Source organism: Heterodontus francisci, chromosome 38 (genome assembly GCF_036365525.1).
Source record: "Heterodontus francisci isolate sHetFra1 chromosome 38, sHetFra1.hap1, whole genome shotgun sequence".
NCBI lineage: Eukaryota > Metazoa > Chordata > Chondrichthyes > Heterodontiformes > Heterodontidae > Heterodontus > Heterodontus francisci.
Genome location: NC_090408.1, coordinates 46,120,329 through 46,142,628, shown reverse-complemented (window position 1 = coordinate 46,142,628; position 22,300 = coordinate 46,120,329). Strand labels below are relative to the sequence as shown.

The 22,300-nt window shown below is 44.4% G+C and overlaps 1 protein-coding gene across 3 annotated transcripts in view; it reads right to left on the bottom strand.

Moving 5' to 3' along the window:
• Window positions 1-705: 705 nt before the first annotated feature.
• The window catches only part of mtfmt (mitochondrial methionyl-tRNA formyltransferase), a 65,249-nt gene continuing 43,654 nt past the window's right edge, over window positions 706-22,300 (bottom strand). For all 3 annotated transcript variants that reach the window (XM_068018350.1, XM_068018351.1, XM_068018352.1), the window contains 2 exons: window positions 17,093-17,169; window positions 706-956 (listed from right to left, as the gene is read on the bottom strand). In XM_068018350.1, coding sequence (XP_067874451.1) covers window positions 771-956; window positions 17,093-17,169 — 263 coding nt within the window. In that variant the 3' untranslated portion in view covers window positions 706-770. The remainder of the gene's footprint in view (window positions 957-17,092; window positions 17,170-22,300) is intronic.

Here is a 22,300-nt window from a genome sequence, read left to right as displayed (position 1 = left end):
TTAAAATGTAATGTCCATGTGGCGAAATATATGTGCCTCATTCTTGGCAGGTGGGGGCCTGCATGACACTATCAATTATCCAGGCCCTAAGTTCTAAACTTCCTTCTTAAATCTCTGTACCTTTATACCTCCCTCTCCTCCTTTAAACCCTTCCTTGAAACCCACTTGACTCAACTTTTAGGCACCACTCCCACTTGCTCCTTTTGTGACTTGGTGCCTATTTATGGCTGATCATGGAAGTGACGTACCTTAGGATGTATGAGGTGCTATATAAATGCAAGTTATTGCTGTTATTAGCTATTGACTCAAAACAATCGAAATTTCCTACAGAAGCGAATATTTGGGTATAGACATTTAAATGTTTGTTTCTAATATCTAACTGTCCAAACCGAATTTTGAAAATTGTTGAACAAAATGAAAATGCAGAATTCTAGTGTTGTCCCCATAGCAGTGACACCAGGATTGCAAATACAGCAATTAGGAATTTCATTGACATTACTGTCTACATCTTGAGAGTCTGTCAATGGGAGTAGAAATTGCCTTTCTGACAAAGTTACTATGATATACTTTCATTATACTGGAAATTCAGCTCCTGATCCACTCCAGCAGAGTCCCCACTCAACCTTTGACTCTTGTACTGTCAGACACTCCTGAGTGTTAAGGTGTGGGAACCACTCAAGTCACAATATTACTGTATGTCTAAAATGAATGATTTAAAAAAGTTTTATGTTTAATTACATAATTTGGAACCATTTACATTTTTAACATCGTCACAATCCAGTTCTTTTTGACAATTTCTTTTTGGTCTTTGTTTCAGGTTTGTGTGTTTGAAACCTACCCACATTTTGATTAATTATACTTCCTCCTCGAAAGTATGGATGGAGGTATCCGTTATAAAAATCAGCAGCCGAGAGCACCTTCTTCAGCACCACCAGCTTGAAGCCTGCCCAGCCATTCTAGGGAGAAACATGTTCGTGAATAACAGGTCACAGTTGAAGTGGAGAAGATGTGGAGTTAAGCAAGTGAACATATCGGTTTCTTTACTGCCAATACTTTCAGGTACATGGAAAAAAAACCTGGATGAGCCATTTGACAGTTTCTCTGCTCACGCTGTAGTGAAGCTCCTGACCATATTTCTGCACCATTAGATAGTAATTGGGAATTCACAGCTATAGCAATCATAAGTATGAACTCTCCACTGCCTATTTTTATACTCATTTGGCTGTTGTGGCTTTAGTCTATGTATCTGCTGCAAAATTTTTGGTGGACTTCAAGTCTATTATCTTAGTAATATATCAAATGGCAGTTAACTGAACTAGTTGCTCAAATTCAATATCTTAGTGCCAGCAATATTCAAAATGCCATTTTACAGGGTAAAATCAACTCTCCAATGATATTGGTGTTTCATTATATTGCTCTTAATCCATCTGAGCACCTTCTGAGATTGAAGAATAATCTTCTTGCCTATATTTTACACCTCAAGAACTCTGAATTTAGTGAATCAGATTTTGTTTTGGGCAGCTTCAAAAACTCAGACTGACATCTCATTTCTAAATCAGTTTTCATAATGGCAATTTAGGTTTTCCTATAAATTTATCCTTAGTTGTGCTCAGACTTATTAACAGACAGGGTGGTGAGGTGTGGTTTCCACAGGGTACTGTCCTCCCATTCTTCCTTTTTCATGTTCAATGATCTTAGTCACTTATCACTCAATTCTATTCATGTTTTGCTTGCGATTTCACTCAACACTCATCAATGTCTAGATTACACCTTCCAGCCCTCACACATTGCAATTATCTCCATGTCTTTTAATGAGGCAATGAAAATCAGATGCTCTACAGCTCTTGATGCCTCTTGCAAGTCTATCCAACAGCTATACCACCTGGGAACACTTCAGACCTCAAAGAATTCCCACATCTGCACTGCTAAAGCTGCCTCTAAACAGCTGAGTTTACAGCATCTGTGCCTTATATTTCTTTCACTGCTAACAATTCCCAATTCTCGAAGATTTTAATACTACGCCTGTACCTGCAGGAGTTATTCCAGATATGAAGCAAGAAAAACATTTAATTGCTTGCATGCCTCTAACCCCACTCTCTGCTGCAAGACATTATGAATAATACTCTGAACTTTCCTTGTTACTTCGAACATAAGAAATAGGAGCTGAAATAGGCAATACAGCCCCTCAAGCCTGGGCGGCACAGTGGCACAGTGGTTAGCACCGCAGCCTCACAGCTCCAGCGACCCCGGTTCAATTCTGGGTACTGCCTGTGTGGAGTTTGCAAGTTCTCCCTGTGTCTGCGTGGGTTTCCTCTGGGTGCTCCGGTTTCCTCCCACATGCCAAAGACTTGCAGGTTGATAGGTGAATTGGCCATTAGCAATTGCCCCTAGTATAGGTAGGTGGTAGGGAAATATAGGGACAGGTGGGGATGTGGTAGGAATATGGAATTAGTGTAGGATTAGTATAAATGGGTGGTTGATGGTCGGCACAGACTCGGTGGGCCGAAGGGCCTGTTTCAGTGCTGTATCTCTAAAACTAAAAAAAAAAACTAAAAAACTAAGCCAGCTCAGCCACTTAATAAGATCATGGAAGAACTTACACTTCAACTCCAATTTCCCACATGATCCTCAGATCACTTGATTCCCTTAGAGTTCAAAAATCGATTGATCTCAGCTGTAATATATTAATCGACTGAGCACCCACAGCCCAATGGGGTAGAATTCCAAAGATTCACAACCCTCTAAGCGAAGAAATTTCTCCTCTTCCCAGTCCTAAATGGCCATCCCCTTAACCTGAGGCTGTGCCCCCCTAGTTGAAGACCCTCCAGCAGGAAAAACAGCTTCTCAGCATCTATCCTTCAAGCCCTCTCAGAATCTTATTTGTTTCAATGAGATCACCTCTCATTTGATTAAACTCCAGAGAGTATAGGTCTATTCTATGCAATCGTTCCTCAGAAGACAATCCTCTTATCCCAGGAATCAATCTAGTGAACCTTCATTGCATCTCACTGAAACCTACAAAATACTTAAAGGGATTCAGGGTAGATGCAGGTAAAATGTTTCCCCTGGTTGGGGAGTCTAGAACCAGGGGACACAATTTCAAAATAAGGGGGAAGCCACTTAGGACCGAGATGAGGAGAAATGTCTTTACTCAGAGGGTTGTGAATCTTTGGAATTCTCTACCCCAGAGGGCTGTGGAAGCTCAGTCATTGAGTATGTTTAAAGCAGAGATTGACAGATTTCTAAATGCCAATGACAAAGGGATATGGGGATAGTGTGGGAAAAAGGCACTGACGTGAATGATCAGCCATGATTGTATTGAATGGCGGAGCAGGCTCGATGGGCTGAATGGCTTACTCCTGTTCCTATGTTCCTATCCCTTCTAAGGCAAGTATATCCTTTGTTACGTATGGAGATCACAGTACTCCAGGTGTGGTTTCACTAAAGCCATGTACATTACCCAATCTACATCAATGATTTGGATGTGGGGACCAAATGTAATATTTCAAGTTTGCTGATGACACAAAACTAGGTAGGAATGTGAGTTGTGAGGAGGATGCAAACAGGCTTCAAGGGTTGATGTCCAAAGGGACCTGGTGTCCTTGTTCATGAGTCACTGAAAGCGAACATGTAGGTGCAACAGCAATTGGGAAGGCAAATGGTATGTTGGCCTTCATTGCAATAGGATTTGAGTATAGGAGAAAAGATGTCTTGCTGCAATTGTGTAGAGCCTTGGTGAGACCGTACCTGGAGTATTGTGTAGAGTTTTGGTCTCATCTAAGGAAGGATCCGCTTGCCATAGAGGGAGTGCAATGAAGCTTCACCAGACTGATTCCTGGAATGGCAGCATTGTCCTATGAGGAGAGATTGAGGGTTGGACCTGTATTCGCTAGAGTTTAGAAGGGTGAGTGATGATCTCATCGAAACATACATAATTCTTACAGGGCTAGACAGAGTAGATGTAGGAAGGATGTTTCCCCTGGCTAGGGGCAGGCTAGAACCAGGGAACAGAATCTCAGAATAATGGGTAGGCCATTTAGAATGGAGATGAGGAATTTCTTCACTCAGAGGGTGGTGAATCTTTGGAATTCTCTACCCAGAGGGCAGTGGAGCCTCAGTCATCGAGTAAGTTCAAGACAGAGGGCTGGATTTTATGTTGCTGCCACTGCCATAAAAGATAGCGGCCCACATGCGCGGGTTTTACTCCACGGACCCACCATCTTATTAACATGGTGGGGGCGTGCAAGTTGTCCCCGGCAACAGCGTCCTGCTTTACACCTGGCTCAGGACTCCCCTTAACCAGACATGGACAGTGCATCTACAACGAGAGCCAGGCTGCCACCAGGAACATTATGGAGCAAACCATCAGCATTCTGAAACAAGGGTTCCACTGCCTGGAGTGCTCTGGAGAGTTCTCTAGTACTCACTAGAGTATGCCTCCAAATTCGTAGTGGTCAGCTGCATCCTCCACATCCTGGCTACATGAGGGGGCAGCCCTTGCCACCAGGACTTGAGAGAGTACCTCAGGTGAAGGAAGAGGAAGAGGGGGCAGATGCATCTAGGACCCCCCCCTTTGCTTCGGTCAGGCTGTCCCTGAGAGCCTAGTCAGAATCGCATCCACACATCACTGTTGCTCCACAATTCTCTACCTTTCCATCCCTCTTCTATTCACCATTACTGCATCCTCTTGGCCAAAATCCACAAAAGACACCACAATAAAAAAAATAATGATTTTATCCAACACTTGCAATAATTCATACAAAACTGAACTCTTCACCCTTGGGCATTTCCTTAATGCCCATCTTGTGGGTGCCTTTGCCTGTCCTATACAACGCTATCCCACCAAGGCTGGTTGAAGGCTCCTGACTTTCACTGGGGGAGATTGCAGATGGCCTTGCAAGATGCCTTCAAGCAGCTCAAGCCTTGAGGGACCAGCTTCCGTCTGCACCACCTCAGCATGGGTGGCAGCAGTCCAGGTTGGCTGGATGAGGGGCAACTGCAAGGACACTGGCAAAGTGGCAGTGGCAGTGGTGGGAACATGAATGCTGTCATCCAGAGAGAGGACAGCAGGTTTGTGCACCATGGAGCCACTGCCATTCCCCTGGGGTCATCTCAGCAATCCTAATTAGCTGCAGCACAGATTGCTGCACTGCCAAGAGAGCCTGCCTGCCCTTTGAGCAGTTATCTGCAGCCATGATGGCAACAGTCTGAGATTACATGGCAACAAGTATCAATCTCATGACCTCAATGCAATGGTCTGTCACTGGCAGCTTCAGAATGTGGAGTACCACCTTCTCCAAGGCTGTCCCCCACTGGTTCTCTGCTGCTGGCTGCAGTTATGTGCAACTTTGTCCTGCAACAGTGTTAGTGAGCATGTTGCAATACATGTGAGTGATGTACCCGTCATAGCTGACTAGCTGTTAAGTATAGGGAAGCTGCGATATGTGATCGTGAGGATGGCAGCATTGGTAAGTGAGCGAGGGTGAGGTGGAGTAGTGCAAAGAGCTTATGGACTTCTTTATCACTAAGGTCAAGACCATCTGATCAGTTGCATCAGCTGTGTCCTTCCTTCCCACTAGCCCACTGGGCCAACTTCCTCTAAAGTTGCCCTCCACCCTAGCTCTGAACTCACATCTTTCTCTAGTTTCTCTATGTCTTTTCATGCCCTCCCTGATGTCATCTTGTCCAGCAGACCCATCTCCTGCTCGCTCGACCCTCTTCCCGCTAAACTGCTGACCACCCAACCTGCCGTCCTGGTCCCCTCGTTAACCAATATTAACTGTTCTCTCTCAAGAATATGAGAAATGGGAGGCGGCCATTCAGCCCCTCAAGCCTGCCCTGCCATTCAATAAGATCATGGCTGATCTGTCCCAGGCCTCAACTCCTCTTTCGGGCCTGCTCTGCCTAACCCTCGACTCCCTGAGATTTCAAAAATCTATCTACTACCTCTTCCTTCAATACATTTAGTAACCTAGCCTCCACAACTCTCTGAGACAGAGAATTCCAGAGATTCACCACCCTCAGAGAAGAAATTCCTTCGCATCTCAGTTTTAAATGTGTGCCCCCTTATTCTGTAACTATGTCCTCTAGTTTGAGATTCCCCCACTAGTGGAAACATCTCAACATCTACCCTGTCAAGCCCCATTAAAATCTTACATGTTTCTATAAGGTCCTCTCATTCTTCTAAACTCCAATGAATAAAGGCCTAACCTGTTTAGCCGTTCTTGATAAGACAACTCCTTCATCCCAGGAATCAGCCTAGTGAACCTTTCCTGAACTGCCTCCAATACTAGTATATCCTTCTTTAAATCCGGGGACCAAAACTGTACGCAGTACTCCAGGTGTGGCCTCACCAACACCCTGTACAGTTGTAACAGCACTTCCCTATTTCTAAACTCTAACCCCCTAGCAATAAAGGCCAAAATTCCATTTGCCTTCCTAATTACTTGCTGCACCTGCATGCTAACCTTTAGTGTTTCATGCACAAGATCACCCAAATCCCTCTGTACTGCAGTATTTTGTAGTCTTTCTCCATCTAAATAATAATCTGCCTTTTTATTCTTCCTACCAAAGTGGATGACCTCACACTTTCCCACATTGAACACCATCTGCCAAGTTTTTGCCCACTCACTTAACCTATCTATATCCCTTTGCAGATTCGTTGTGTCCTCATCACAGCATGCCTTCGTCAGCAAATTTGGATACACTACACTCTGTCCCTTCCTCTAAGTCATTAACATAGATAGTAAATAGTTGAGGCCCTAGGACCGATCCTTGTGGCACCCCACTAGTTACAGCTTTCCAACCTGAAAAAGATCCATTGATCCCGACTCTCTGCCTTCTGTGTGTTAGCCAGTCCTCAATCCATGCCAACACATTACCCCCAATACCCTGAGCTCTTATTTTGTGCAATAACCTTTTATGTGGCACCTTATCGAACGCCTTCTGAAAATCCAAATACACTACATCTGCCAGTTCCCCTTTATCCACTTTGCTTGTTATATCCTCAAAGAACTCTAACAAATTTGTCAAACATGATTTCCCTTTCCTAAAACCATGTTGACTCTGTTTGATTGCATTATGTTTTTCTAAATGTCCTGCTATTTCTTCCTTAATAATAGACTATGGCATTTTCCCAATGACTGATGTTAAGCTAACTGGTCTATAGTTTCCTGCTTTCTGTCTCCCTCCTTTCTTGAATAGGGGTGTCACATTAGTGGTTTCCCAATCCGCTGGTACCCTACCGGAATCCAGTGAGTTTTGGTATATTATGACCAATGCCTCCATGATCTCTGCAGCCACTTCTTTTAAAACCCTTGGATGCAGGCCATCAGGTCCTGGCGACTTGTCTGCCTTTAGTCCCATCAGTTTGTCCAGCACCTTTTCCCTCGTGATAGAGTTCCTCCCTCCTATTTACACCTTGCTCATCTATTATTGTCGGGATGTTTATAGTGTCCTCCACCGTGAAGACCGATACAAAATATTGGTTTAAATTATCTGCCATTTCCCTGTTCCCGGTTATTAATTCCCCAGTCTCATCCTCTCAGGGTCCCACACCTACTTTAGCTACTCTCGTCCTTTTAATATACCCATAGAAGCTCTTACTGTTTGTTTTTATATTTCTTGCCAATTTACTCTCAATCAATTTTCTCCCTCTATCAGTATTTTAGTCATCTGCTGCTGGTTTCTAAAAAGTTCCCAATCCTCTGGTCTACCACTCGTTTTCACCACATTGTACGCCTTTGTTTCTGATTTGATACTCTCCTTAACTTCCTTTGTTATCCATGGGTAGTTCATCGTTCTCTTCGAGTCCTTCCTTCTGACTGGAATAAATGTTTGCTGAGTGTTACAAAATATCTGTTTAAAGTCTGCCACTGCTCATCCACTGACTTCCCCTGTAGTCTATCTTCCCAGCCCGCTTTCGACAACTCTTTCTTCATACCTCAGTAATTGCCCTTGTTTAAGTTAAAGACACTGGTTTGAGACCTGAGTTGCTCGCCCTCAAACTGAATTTGAAATTCTACCATGTTATGATCGCTTCCCCCTAAAGGATCCTTAACTCCGAGATCTCTTATTAATCCTACCTCATTACACAATACCAAAGCTAAAATAGCCTGCTCCCTGGTAGGTATTGCTCCAAGTAACAATCCCTGAGGCACTCTACAAATTTGTCTTCCATTCTACCCTTGCCAATTTGACTTGTCCAGTCTATATGCAGATTAAAATCACCCATGATAATTGGGCAGTGCCCTTCTTACACGCCTCCATTATTTCCTGATTTATATCTTGTCCTACAGAGAGGCGACTCTTCGGGGGGCCTATAGATAAACCCCACCCATGATTTCTTTCCCTTGCTATTCCTTATTTCCACCCAAACTGATTCTACATCACAATCTATTACATCTATATCATTACTCACAACTGCACTGATCCCTTCCTTTAATAACAAAGCTACCCCACCTCCTTTTCCTTTCTGCCTATTCTTCCGGAACGACGCATATAAGATTCCAGTCCTGGTCATCCTGCAACCACCTCTTCAGGAGTTGTTCTTCTCTCCTTTAAATCTGTCATTAACCCTCTCCTCAAAAAAAAAATCAACCTCTGACCCCACCATCCTTGCAAATTACCACCCTAGCTCCAACCTCCCTTTCCTCTTTAAAGTCCTTGAATGTGTCGTCGCCTCCCAAACCTGTATCCATCTTTCCCAGACATCTATGCATGAATTCCTCCAGTCAGGTTTCCAAATAGCTATCAAAGTCACAAATGACATCTATGTGACTGCAACAAAGATAAAGTATCCCTCCTCATCCTTCCAGACTGGTCTGCAGCCTTTATGGTTGACCACACCATCCTCCTCCAATGCATCTCCAGCGTCGGCCAGCTGGGTGGGACTGCCCTCGCCTGGTTCCATTCTTATCTAACCAATCCTAGGCAGAGTATCACTTAAAATGGCTTCTCTGCATGTTCCCGCATAGTTACCTCTGGTGGTCCCTTCCCATTTTTCATCTACATGCTGCTCCTCAGCAACATCATCCGAAAGCACAGCGTTGGTTTTCAAATGTACTCTGACGACACCCAGCTCTACCTCACCACCTCTCAATTCCTCCACAGTTGCTAAATTATCAGACTGCTTATCCAACATCAATACTGGATGAGCAGAAATTTCCTCCAATTAAATATTGGGAAGACTGAAGCCATGTTTTGTGTCTCCATTCCAAACTTCGTTCCCTAGCCACCAACTCCATCCCTCTCCCTGGCAACAGTTTGAGACTAAACCAGTCAGTTCACAACCTTGGTGTCACATTTGACCCGGAGATGAGCTTCCAAACACATATACTCACCATCACTATGACTGCTTATTTCCACCTCTAACATCATCCATCTCTGATTATCAGCTGCTGAAACCCTCATTCATCCCTTCGTTACTTCTACACTTGACTACTCCAATGCACTCCTGGCTGGTCTCCCACATTGTACCCTCTATAAACTTGAGGTCATCCAAATTCTGTTGCCCATGTCTTAACTCGCACAAAGTCCTGTTCCCCTATCAGCCCTGCGCTCGCTGACATACATTGGCTTACAGTCAAGCAACATTGATTTCAAAATTCTCATCCTTGTTGTCAAATCTCTCCATGGCCTCGCCATTCCCCAATTCCATAATCTCCACCAACCCAGAGATACCCGTGCTCATCAAATTCAGACCTCTTGAGCATCCCTGATCTTAATCACTCCACTACTGATGGCTGCGCCTTCAGTTACCTAGGACCCAAGCTCTGGAATTTCCTTCTTACACCGCTCCATCTCACTTTCCTCCTTTAAAACACTTCTGGTCATCTGACTTAATATCTTCCTCAGTGTCAGCGCCTTGGGATGTTTTACACCATGACAGATGCTATATAAATGTAAATTGCTGTTGAAGCTACTGAATGTTAGGCATGAGTGCTGATTGCTGAGTGATAGGGCTGTGGTGCATTGAGCAGCGTGAGAGATTGGTGGTGGTGGTAGGAGATGTCATTCACTGACTTTGACCACTTGTGTGCAACCAGGTCCTCAGGGCCAGACTCCTGGAATTCATCTCCCTGGCCACCAGTTCCCATTCTCTTTGCTTGGAGGGCCTCCTATTCCCCCTGCGGAAATATGACCTCTATCCTTTGGATCTTCTGATGCAACACTGAAGGCCTTGACCAGAAAACCTGGGAGCCCTCTCTCTGGCTTGATCCTCCATTGAGAGAAGGAAAAAATCTATCAATGACTTTTACAAACAGTTCCACCAGTTGCTGCAGCCTGATGCACCTCCCCTTTAAGAGGGACAGGCTGTCTTTAAGAAGTGCAGGCTAGCTGTGACTTGTGCTAGCCACACACACACCTGTGACCCCTGCTGAGTGTACAAAGCAGCATGTTCAGTGCTGGGCAGCACACCACTATCATTGAGATGAGCAGGCAGCACATGATTTGTCTGCTGCCTGCATCACTGGACCGGATACAGGGTAATTACGCATAATGATCCTCACATCTGCTACTGAGCCTAATCAAATTGTTAGCCCTTTGTGTCCTCCTCATTGCTTACTCTCCCATCTAGCTTTGTATTGTCAGCAAATTTATGCATTACACTCAGTCCGTCATCTATCATTCATAGATTGTAAATAGCTGAGGCCCAAGTATTGATCCATGTGCTATCCCACTAGTTGCAGCGTGCCAAACCTAAAATATCCTGTTTATTCCTAAACTCCTGATTGTCCTTTAACTAATTCTCTATCCATGTCAATGTATTACACAAAATAAGGGTTCATAGGGTGGGGGTAACAACCTTTCATGTGACACCTTATTGAATGTCTTTTGAAAATCTAAATATGCTACATTAACTGGTTCCTCTTTATCTATCCTGCTAATAACATCCTCAAAAAACTCTAATAGATTTGCACATGATTCCTTTTATAAAGCCATGTTGACTCTGTCTGGTCATATGACTTTCTCATTGCCCTGTTACCACTTCCTTAACAAAAGAAAAATACTGCGGACGATGAAAATCTGAAATAAAAACAGAAAGCACTGTAAATTCTCAGCAGATCTGGCAGCATCTGTGCAGATAGATGCAGAGTTAACGTTTCAAGTCAGATACGACTCTTCTTCAAAACTAAAGAATCATATCCAACTCGAAACGTCAACTCTTTCTCTCTCCACAGATGCTGCCAGATCTGCTGAGTATTTCCACACTTTGTTTACATTGCCACTTCTTTAATAATGGATTCCAGCATTTTCCCAACAATTGATGTCAAACTAACCTACCTTTAGTTCCCAGTTTAACTCCCTTCCTCCTTTCTCAAATAGTGGTTCTACATTTGCAATCTACCTATTGGGACTGTTCCAGAATCTAGGGAATTTTGAAAGATCACATCCAGTGCATCCATTGTCTGAGCCTACATCTAAAAGAGGTGGTTGCAGTCAGGTCCTGGGGATGTGTCAGCTTTCAGTCCCGTTAATTTCTCCAGTACTTTTTCTTTATGAATCTTTTTTCTTTTTTTTTTCTTTTTTTTTTCTTTTTGGGCCTCCTTATCTCGAGAGACAATGGATACGCGCCTGGAGGTGGTCAGTGGTTTGTGAAGCAGCGCCTGGAGTGGCTATAAAGGCCAATTCTGGAGTGACAGGCTCTTCCACAGGTGCTGCAGAGAAATTTGTTTGTTGGGGCTGTTGCACAGTTGGCTCTCCCCTTGCGCCTCTGTCTTTTTTCCTGCCAACTACTAAGTCTCTTCGACTCGCCACAATTTAGCCCTGTCTTTATGGCTGCCCGCCAGCTCTGGCGAATGCTGGCAACTGACTCCCACGACTTGTGATCAATGTCACACGATTTCATGTCGCGTTTGCAGACGTCTTTATAACGGAGACATGGACGGCCGGTGGGTCTGATACCAGTGGCGAGCTCGCTGTACAATGTGTCTTTGGGGATCCTGCCATCTTCCATGCGGCTCACATGGCCAAGCCATCTCAAGCGCCGCTGACTCAGTAGTGTGTATAAGCTGGGGATGTTGGCCGCTTCAAGGACTTCTGTGTTGGAGATATAGTCCTGCCACCTGATGCCAAGTATTCTCCGAAGGCAGCGAAGATGGAATGAATTGAGACGTCGCTCTTGGCTGGCATACGTTGTCCAGGCCTCGCTGCCGTAGAGCAAGGTACTGAGGACACAGGCCTGATACACTCGGACTTTTGTGTTCCGTGTCAGTGCGCCATTTTCCCACACTCTCTTGGCCAGTCTGAACATAGCAGTGGAAGCCTTACCCATGCGCTTGTTGATTTCTGCATCTAGAGACAGGTTACTGGTGATAGTTGAGCCTAGGTAGGTGAACTCTTGAACCACTTCCAGAGCGTGGTCGCCAATATTGATGGATGGAGCGTTTCTGACATCCTGCCCCATGATGTTCGTTTTCTTGAGGCTGATGGTTAGGCCAAATTCATTGCAGGCAGACGCAAACCTGTCGATGAGACTCTGCAGGCATTCTTCAGTGTGAGATGTTAAAGCAGCATCGTCAGCAAAGAGGAGTTCTCTGATGAGGACTTTCCGTACTTTGGACTTCGCTCTTAGACGGGCAAGGTTGAACAACCTGCCCCCTGATCTTGTGTGGAGGAAAGTTCCTTCTTCAGAGGATTTGAACGCATGTGAAAGCAGCAGGGAGAAGAAAATCCCAAAAAGTGTGGGTGCGAGAACACAGCCCTGTTTCACACCACTCAGGATAGGAAAGGGCTCTGATGAGGAGCCACCATGTTGAATTGTGCCTTTCATATTGTCATGGAATGAGGTGATGATACTTAGTAGCTTTGGTGGACATCCGATCTTTTCTAGTAGTCTGAAGAGACCACGTCTGCTGACGAGGTCAAAGGCTTTGGTGAGATCAATGAAAGCAATGTAGAGGGGCATCTGTTGTTCACGGCATTTCTCCTGTATCTGACGAAGGGAGAACAGCATGTCAATAGTCGATCTCTCTGCACGAAAGCCACACTGTGCCTCAGGGTAGACGCGCTCGGCCAGCTTCTGGAGCCTGTTCAGAGCGACTCGAGCAAAGACTTTCCCCACTATGCTGAGCAGGGAGATTCCACGGTAGTTGTTGCAGTCACCGCGGTCACCTTTGTTTTTATAGAGGGTGATGATGTTGGCATCGCGCATGTCCTGGGGTACTGCTCCCTCGTCCCAGCACAGGCATAGCAGTTCATGTAGTGCTGAGAGTATAGCAGGCTTGGCACTCTTGATTATTTCAGGGGTAATGCTGTCCTTCCCAGGGGCTTTTCCGCTGGCTAGGGAATCAATGGCATCACTGAGTTCCGATTTGGTTGGCTGTATGTCCAGCTCATCCATGACTGGTAGAGGCTGGGCTGCATTGAGGGCAGTCTCAGTGACAGCATTCTCCCTGGAGTACAGTTCTAGGTAGTGCTCAACCCAGCGGTCCATCTGTTTGCGTTGGTCAGTGATTATGTCCCCCGATTTAGATTTGAGGGGGGTGATCTTCTTGATGGTTGGCCCAAGAGCTCTCTTCATGCCATCATACATTCCTCTGATGTTTCCGGTGTCTGAGGCCAGCTGAATATGACTGCATAGGTGTTGCCAGTAGTCGTTTGCGCAACGCCTAGCTGTTCTTTGTGCAGTACTTCTGGCTGCTTTAAGTGCTGCGGATGTTAAATCGCTGGGGGCTTTCTTGTAGTTCAAAAGTGCAATGCGCTTAGCGGCTATGACAGGTTCCAGCTCTTCATTATGAGATTGAAACCAGTCTGCATTTCTCTTCGCACTTTTGCCGTAGGTGGTCAAAGCTGACTCATAGATGGCGTCTCTGATGTGGGCCCACTTGGTCTCAGCATCCCCTGTGGGAGTGTTTTGAAGGGCTGTTACAAGTGAATTTAGAAATTTTTGTAACAGCTGTGGGTGAGAAATTCTGCTCGTGTTGATGCGCGGGTGGCCCTTCTGCTTGGAATGATGCAACTTCTTTGGTCTGAGTCTAACCTTGCTGCACACCAGGGAGTGGTCGGTGTCGCAGTCCGCACTGTGGAAGCTGCGTGTGATTTGAACACTGTTTAAGGCGGCTCGCCTTGTGACAATGAGGTCTAGCTGGTGCCAACGACGTGATCTTGGGTGCCTCCATGAAACCTGGTGACAGGGTTTAGTGTGAAAGAACGAGTTGGTGATGCAGAGGTTATGATAGGTACACAACTCAAGCAGTCTCTGCCCGTTCTCATTCATCCTTCCAACGCCATAGCGCCCAAGGCAGGAGGGCCATGAGTCATGGTCGGCCCCAACCCTGGCATTAAAGTCCCCCAGCAGGAATAGGTGTTCGGTGTTGGGGATGCTGCTAATGATGTTATGGAGTTGTTCATAGAACTGGTCTTTAGCTTCAGGTGCGGAACAGAGTGTTGGAGCATAGATGCTGAGTAGGTGTACTGGACCAGAGGTGGTGAGCAGTCGGATGGACAGTATGCGTTCCGAGCCATTTGAGGGAGGCTCTATCATGCTGAGCAAGGAGTTTCTGATGGCGAAGCCCACTCCATGCTGTCTTGGTTCTTCAGGATCCCTGCCCTGCCAGAAGAAGGTGTAGTCTTGCTCTGCTAGAGAGCCACTCGCGGGGAGGCGAGTCTCCTGAAGTGCTGCAATGTCCACATTGAGTCTACTGAGCTCGTTGTTAATGATGGCGGTCTTCCGAGAATCGTTGATTTGTGTAAGGTCTTCCGACAGGCCAGGACACATAGTTCTGACGTTCCAGCTTGCAAAGCGAAGGGCTGGTACCTTCTTTCCTTTTTTCATGTTGTTTGGTGCGGTGTATCAGTCCACCTTTCGGGCAATGACCCTGAGCTCCAAGCACCCATTGAAGCAGGCAGACTGTGGCGGGACAGAACCTTATTGACCGGGGGCTGCCCGGTTTGAGGCGGGCGGTAGCTGTCCAGTGAGGTGCAATGACCTCTCCCACCGACAAAGGCAACCCGTGGCGCCCAGTTTCTACGCCAATTTATCTGGACTTATAACCCGTAACTGCTGCCTTCCGTGTTGTTTCAGTCGCTGTGAGGCAACTATGGAGTGACCTCTCCATGGCGCATGCCTGGGCAAATTTATGGAGGTTGAGAGTTGCCCAGTCGTCAAAACCCCCCTCTCGGCCTTTCTGGTGGGGTCCAAAGGAGTGCAGGACACGACGTTTGGCACCAGTATGGCTGCAGGAACTGCCGGAAACATGCCAAAGGTGACACATGACCGCCTACGGGGTTCCGCTCCGGATTTTCTGTTAGGGTTTACTCCCTTAGCCTTGGTCTCTCCCGAGACGCCCACAAGGCAGTGGGGTTGTTGGGGCCCCTACACAGGTGTAGGATGGTGCCGGTGGGAGGAGGGGATGCAAGGGGGAGGGGTAGAGGGAGGGGGTGGGGGGGGGTGCAGGGGAAGGGGGTGCGGGGTGAAGATGGTGCGAGGGGGGGGCGGGCTGGGACGGGGTTGTGAGGGGGTGAGCTGAGAGGGTGGAGCAGGGAAGGGGACGGGGGTGGGGGTGGGGTGGAATATAATTACTTTAAGTTCATCGGTCTCATTAGACCCTTGGTTCCCCACTATTTCTGGCATGTTTTTTTCTGTCCTCTACAATCCAAATATGCTGCCCTAGAAATTCTTCCTCCTACATACACAATCACTATTGAAATGAAGATGCCTGTTCCCTACTCTGACAATCTTTTCCAACAGCTAGAGCTCCCAGTGTTTCATTCCTCCAACAATCACAAATTTTACTGCACAGAAAGAGGGCATCCAGCACAAATACGTCTGTTCCATTGTCTTTCACTATGAGCTACCTATTCTAAACTTACTCTTATGCTCACTTGCATACCCTTTAACATTCCCATTTTTAGGAATCTAATTCTCAAGATAATTTATGACTTCTGCTAGCTGTGATTGAAGCAAAGAATTCCACATCCAAAACACAGACAGTATAAAACTTTTCCCATCATTCCCTTAATTCATTTTGTGATTACCTTAAATTTCTGATCTCCTGTCATTGTAAGACTTTTAAAACCCAACCTTACGATGACTACTTTGATTTATGTCATGTTACCTTTCAATCTTTAACCTTGAGCCAGGGTTATCAAGTATCTAACTATCTGTTTCATATTGCAATCATATCAGCCTTTTGTTTTGATTTCCCTCAAGACCTTCCCACTGGGCATAATTAAAAATTTAACTGCTATATTTTACCAAAACAGAATATGCATTTACCTCTCACCCCCAGTCACTAATAGAATGGGCCCTTATCGATGCAGCAACTCTGTTTGACATCTGGCCCAGAATAAAGCATCAAAACTCCCACAACTCAAAATTAAACTATATATTTCATCCATGCAATCCAAATAAGACCCTTTCCAAAAGAATAATGTTCATGTAGCATCTACTTCATTCTGTGCAACAGTGTTCATTGTAAAATGCATCAAAATGTGGGGTTTGGGGAACAATTTCATTCTTTAAAGGATAATACCCTTTTTATATTTATAGAGAAACTCCGATCATAGGAAATAGGAGCTGTCGGCAGCCATTCGGCCCATCGAGCCTGCTCCACCATTCAAGCAGATCATGGCTGATCATCTAACTCTACGCCATTTTCCCCCACTATCCCCATATCCCTTGATGTCATTGGTATTCAGAAATCTATCGATTTATGTCTTGAACATGCTCAATGATTGAACTTCCACAGATTCACCACCCTCTGAGTGAAGAAAATCCTCACCTCAGTCTTAAATGGCCTCCCCCTTATTCTGAGACTGTGTCCCCTTGTTCTAGACTCACCAGCCAGGGGAAACATCCTATCCACATCCACCCTGTCACGCCCTGTAAGAATTTTCTAAGCTTCAATGAGATCACCCCTTATTCTTCAAAACTCTAGATGATGGAATACAGATGGTCAAAGAGCAGAGCAACAGCAGCCATCTGTAGAACAGAATTGAACTGGGATAGACAGATCACATCAGTTCATAAACTGTACCATGGGCTATGAATGGATGCAGATGTTTGTGCATAAAGCAAATGGGAATTCAGAAGCTTCAAGACAGTTATAAATTTACAGAGAATGGTGATATAGATTTTTTTTTTTACCTTGCAGCGCACCAGCAGCATGTTTGATTCCTTGTGGAAGTGGATAGTCCCAGGGATTAACTGTTCCTGTGTGAAAGCTACAGAAGCAAACATTAAAAATCAAATCATTGCAATTCTTAAAAGTTTCACAGGATTACTGTTAAAAAGAAAAATGGGTCACACCAGTTACAGATTATTTGAAATGTAGAATAAAGCATTAAAAAGACTAAAAAGGGGAAATGGGTAAGTCTAGACAAGAGAAAACATCTTCAGAACTGAAATATCTGCAGTAAATCATTAAAAAAGGAAGCTAACAGAGCAGGTACAACACATCACCTTCATCCAAATAAAAAAAATACTGGAACACCAAAACAGAAACAGAAAATACTGCAAACACACAAGACCACCAGCAGATTGGTTAGGATATGGTAGGGGGGTTGTTACTAGGCTAGTAATGCAGAGGCCTAAACTAATCATCCAGGCAACACAAGTTCAAATCCATCAATTGATAGCTTGAGAGCTTCAATTCAGAAAAACCTGGATTTTTTTAAAAAACTGCTGCTATCAGTAAGTGACCATGAAACTGTCAGCTTAAAGTAAACCTGCTGCCCTCATCTAGGACGCCAGCCCCAAACCAACGCGGTTGGCTTTTAACAGCCCTTTCAGGCCACTTAAGTTGTCTCAAGAGCATTACCAGAAATGAAGAGCAGCAGTTCAACATCACGGTTCACCCCCACTTTCTCAGAAAAACTAGGGATGGGCAACAAATGCCGGCCTAGTCACTGATGCCCACATCCCAAGAATTAATAACATTTAAAGCATCTGTAAAGAGAAAAGACAGGTTAGTGCTTCCGATGTAAATCAATCAATTATTCATCACAACTGGAAGATGTGAATCCTTTCACAGTGAACAAAACAAAGGAGAAAGAACAGGAGATCAAGAATCAAGAATCCTGTCAGGATGCATTGAATAAAAAGACTTCAATTTATCTAGCGCTTTCCATGATGACCAGGCATCTCAAAGCGCTTTACAGCCACTGAAGTACATACGAATTAGGAACAGGAGTAGGCCACTCGGTCCCTCAAGCCTGCGCCACTATTAGATAAGATCATGGCTGATCTGATTGTAACCTCAACTCCACATCCCTGCTGACCCCCAATAACCTTTAACCCCCTTGCTCATCAAGAATCTATCTACCTCTGCCTTAAAAATATTTAAAGACTCTGCTCCCACCGCCTTTTGAGGGAGAGTTCCAAAGACTCATGATCCTGAGAAAAAATTTCTTCTCATCTGTCATAAATGGGTGACCCCTTGTTCCAGATTATCTCAAGAGGAAGCATCCTTTCCACATCCACCCTGTCAAGACCCCTCAGGATCTTATATGTTTCAATCAAGTCACCTCTTACGCTTCTAAACTCCAGCGAATACAACCTAGCCTGTCCAACCTTCCCTCATAAGACAACCTATCCATTCCAGGTATTAGTCTGGTGAAACTTCTCTGAACTGTTTCCAAAGCATTTACATCCTTCCTTAAATAAGGAGACCAAAACTGTACACAGTACTCCAGATGTGGTCTCACCAATGCCCTGTATAACTGAAGCATAACCTCCCTACTTTTGTATTCATTTCCTCTCATAATGGACAATAACATTTATTTATTTTTTATTTTTATTTAGAGATACAGCACTGAAACAGGCCCTTCGGCCCATCGAGTCTGTGCCGACCAACAACCACCCATTTATACTAACCCTGCAGTAATCCCATATTCCCTACCACCTACCTACACTAGGGGCAATTTACAATGGCCAATTTACCTATCAACCTGCAAGTCTTTGGCTGTGGGAGGAAACCGCAGCACCCGGCAAAAACCCTCGCAGACACAGGGAGAACTTGCAAACTCCACACAGGCAGTACCCAGAATCGAACCCGGGTCCCTGGAGCTGTAAGGCTGCAGTGCTAACCACTGCGCCACCCATTCTTTTAGCTTTCTTAATTACTTGCTGTTCCTGCATACTAACGTTTTGTGATTTATGCACTTGAACATCCAGATCCCTCTGCATCTCAGAGCTCTTTTTTATTCTTCCTGCCAAGATGGACAAATTTCACATTTTTCCACATTATACTGCATGTGCTAGATCTTTGCCCACTCAAGTACTTTTGAAGTGTTGTCACTGTTGGAATGCAAGCTCCCACGAATAATGTGATAATGATCAGATAATCAGTTTTTGTGATATTGATTGATAAATATTGGCCTGGATACTAGAGATAACTCCCCTGCTGGTCTTCGAAATAGTGCCATGGGACCTGTTACATCCACCCAAGCAGACAGATGGGCCTCAGTTTAATATCTTATCCGAAAGATAGCACTGGAGTGTCAGCCTTGATTTTTGTGCTCAAGCTCTGGGGTGGGATTTGAACCCAGAGCCAAGTGCACTACGAACTGAGCTGCTGCTGACGCTGGGTCAGTGGGTCACAGGGTTGATCTTTTAATCAGAATTCTTAAAACCTAAGATTGGCTCAATTGGTAGAGTCCTAACCCGAGTGTGGGAAGGCTGAGATTCAGGTACCATTCCAGAACTTGATCGCACTATCTAGGTTAACACTTCAGGGACTGCTGTATTGTTGAAGGTGCCATCAAACCATGGTCCTGTCCACCTGTTTGGTTGGGTGGAAAATATCCCACACTAGTCACAGGATCGTGGAACTACAATAAGCTATTAAGCCGCTCAAGCATGTTCCACCATTCAACGAAATCATGACTAATCTGTCGCCTAAACTTCATATACGTGTGTTTGGCAATTTCCCCATAATAGTTTTGGTTAACAGAAGTCTATTGATGTCATATTTAAAATTAATTGACCCAGTACCAATTGCCGTTTGCAGAAGAGTGTTCCAAACTTCTACCGCCCTTTGGGTGTAGAAAATCTTTCCTTACTTCACTCCTAAAAGGATTGGTTCTAATTTTTAGGTTATGTTCTCCGAGTCATAGATTCTCCAACCAACAGAAATAATTTCTCTCCATTTACTCTATCAGTTCCTCAATAATATATTGAAAATTTCACTCAAATCATCCTCTAATCTTCTAAATTCCAAGGAATACAACCCTAGTTTGTGTAATCTCGCCTAGTAATTTAAACCTGGGAGTTCAGGCTTCATTCTAGCAAATCTACACTGCACTCCCTCCAAGCCCAATATATCCTTCGTAAGGTGTGGTCCCAGAACTGAAACACAGTAACTCCAGGTGTGGTCTAACCAGGCCTTTGTATAGCTGAAGCATGACTTCTACCCCCTTGTATTCTAGTCCTCTAGATATAAAGGCCAGCATCCCATTAACTTTTTGTTTTTTTTTTGTACCTGTCCATAACATTTTAATGATCTATATACAGACTCCCCACCCCTACCTAGTCCCTTTGTCACTGATCAGTTAAAAATTTGAGGTGTTCGGTCACTCTATCCTTAGTTATAGATACTAGCAACATCCCAACAAGGCTAACTTAGGTTAGCTGATCTATAATTCCCTGGTTTCCCTCAGTCATCTGATTTAAATAGCAGAGTGTCATGTGCAATTTCCCAATCTATGGGATCAATTTAAGAATCGTGAGAACTTTGGAAGTTCATAATTAGCGCACTTGCAGTGTTGTCACTAACTTCCCTTAAAACCGCAAGATGAAAACCATCTGGTGCTGAGGATCTGTCGCTCTTCAATGCCATTATTTTCTTCATTACAGTTGATTTGCTTACTTTAATTTAGGTAAGCCCCCATCTTAGATTCAACATTAGTTTCATTGGGATACCCGGATTCTATCCTCTTCCTCTAATATCAATACCGATGCAAATTAATTAACGTCTTTCATTTCTTAATTTTTATTCACAATATGACAATATCATTATCAGTTTTAAGGGGCCCACATTGCTCCTGGCCACCCTCTTTTTCCTAGTATCACTTTTTTGTGCTGATTTGGATATCCCTTGCAAGTTTCTTTTAATAATCCCTTCTTGTAGCTCTTACTATCTGGACACTCTTTGCTGCTCCTTGTATCTTTTCCATTCACCAGGATGTGTGCTATTTTTTGCATTTTTGATGCTTTTTCTTTTGATTTAATGTTATCCCTTGCCTCTTTTGTCACCCCAGCTGCTTTTTTTTGGCAGGATATAAATTGGTCCGTGAAACATTAAATTGTTATTGAGCACCTTCCATTGATCTTCTGTCATTTTACCCATTCACACATTTGCCAAGTTTACTGTGGACAGTCACTGTCTCATCCCTTGAGGTCAGCTTTACCTAAATCTAGAATCTCTAACTGTTTTGCAGTTCTCTCTTTCAAACACTAGACCAAACTCATTTATATGCTAATCGGTTAGATAAATGGTCATGCACCATTAAGCTGTTCACTAAATCTGGCCCTTTACTCATTAAATTTAATATGCCTGCCCCATTATTGGTTATAGGACATATTGTTGCAGAAAACTATCCCAGATACACTCAAGAAATTCACTACATTTCTGACATGCTAGCCTATTTATCCCAATATGAAAATTAAAATTCCACATTAAAACCTCTCTGCCGTTGCTACACGCTTGTCGAATCCCTGCATTTATATAATTTTCCACTTCATAGCTGCTACCAGGAGCCTATACACAACTTCCACAACAGTCTTAAATCCTTTGCTACCTCAATTCCACCAAAAGTCTCCACTGCCTGATATCCTCTCGTGTTATATCCTCTCATCATTGAAATGATTTCATCCTTAATCACTAAGGCTACTCTTTTACCATTTACTCCTTTACCCTTTACCATTTTCCCTATCTTTCCTGTAGACTCTATAATCTGGTATATTTTGTTCCCAATCCAGACTATCTTATTTTTTTTTATAGAGATACAGCACTGAAACAGGCCCTTCGGCCCACCGAGTCTGTGCCGACCATCAACCACCCATCTGTACTAATCCTGCACTAATCCCATATTTCTACCACATCCCCACCTGTCCCTATATTTCCCTACCACCTACCTATACTAGTGGCAATTTATAATGGCCAATTTACCTACCTATGCAACCCGTCCTTCTTGTACAGGTCCCATCTGTCCCTGAAGAGATCCCAATGGTCCAGATATCTGAAACCCTCCCACCAGCTGTTCAGCCACGTGTTTAGCTGCACTATCTTCCTATTTCTAACGTGCCCAGGGAGTAATCCCGAGATTACAACCCTAGAGGTCCTGTCTGTTAACT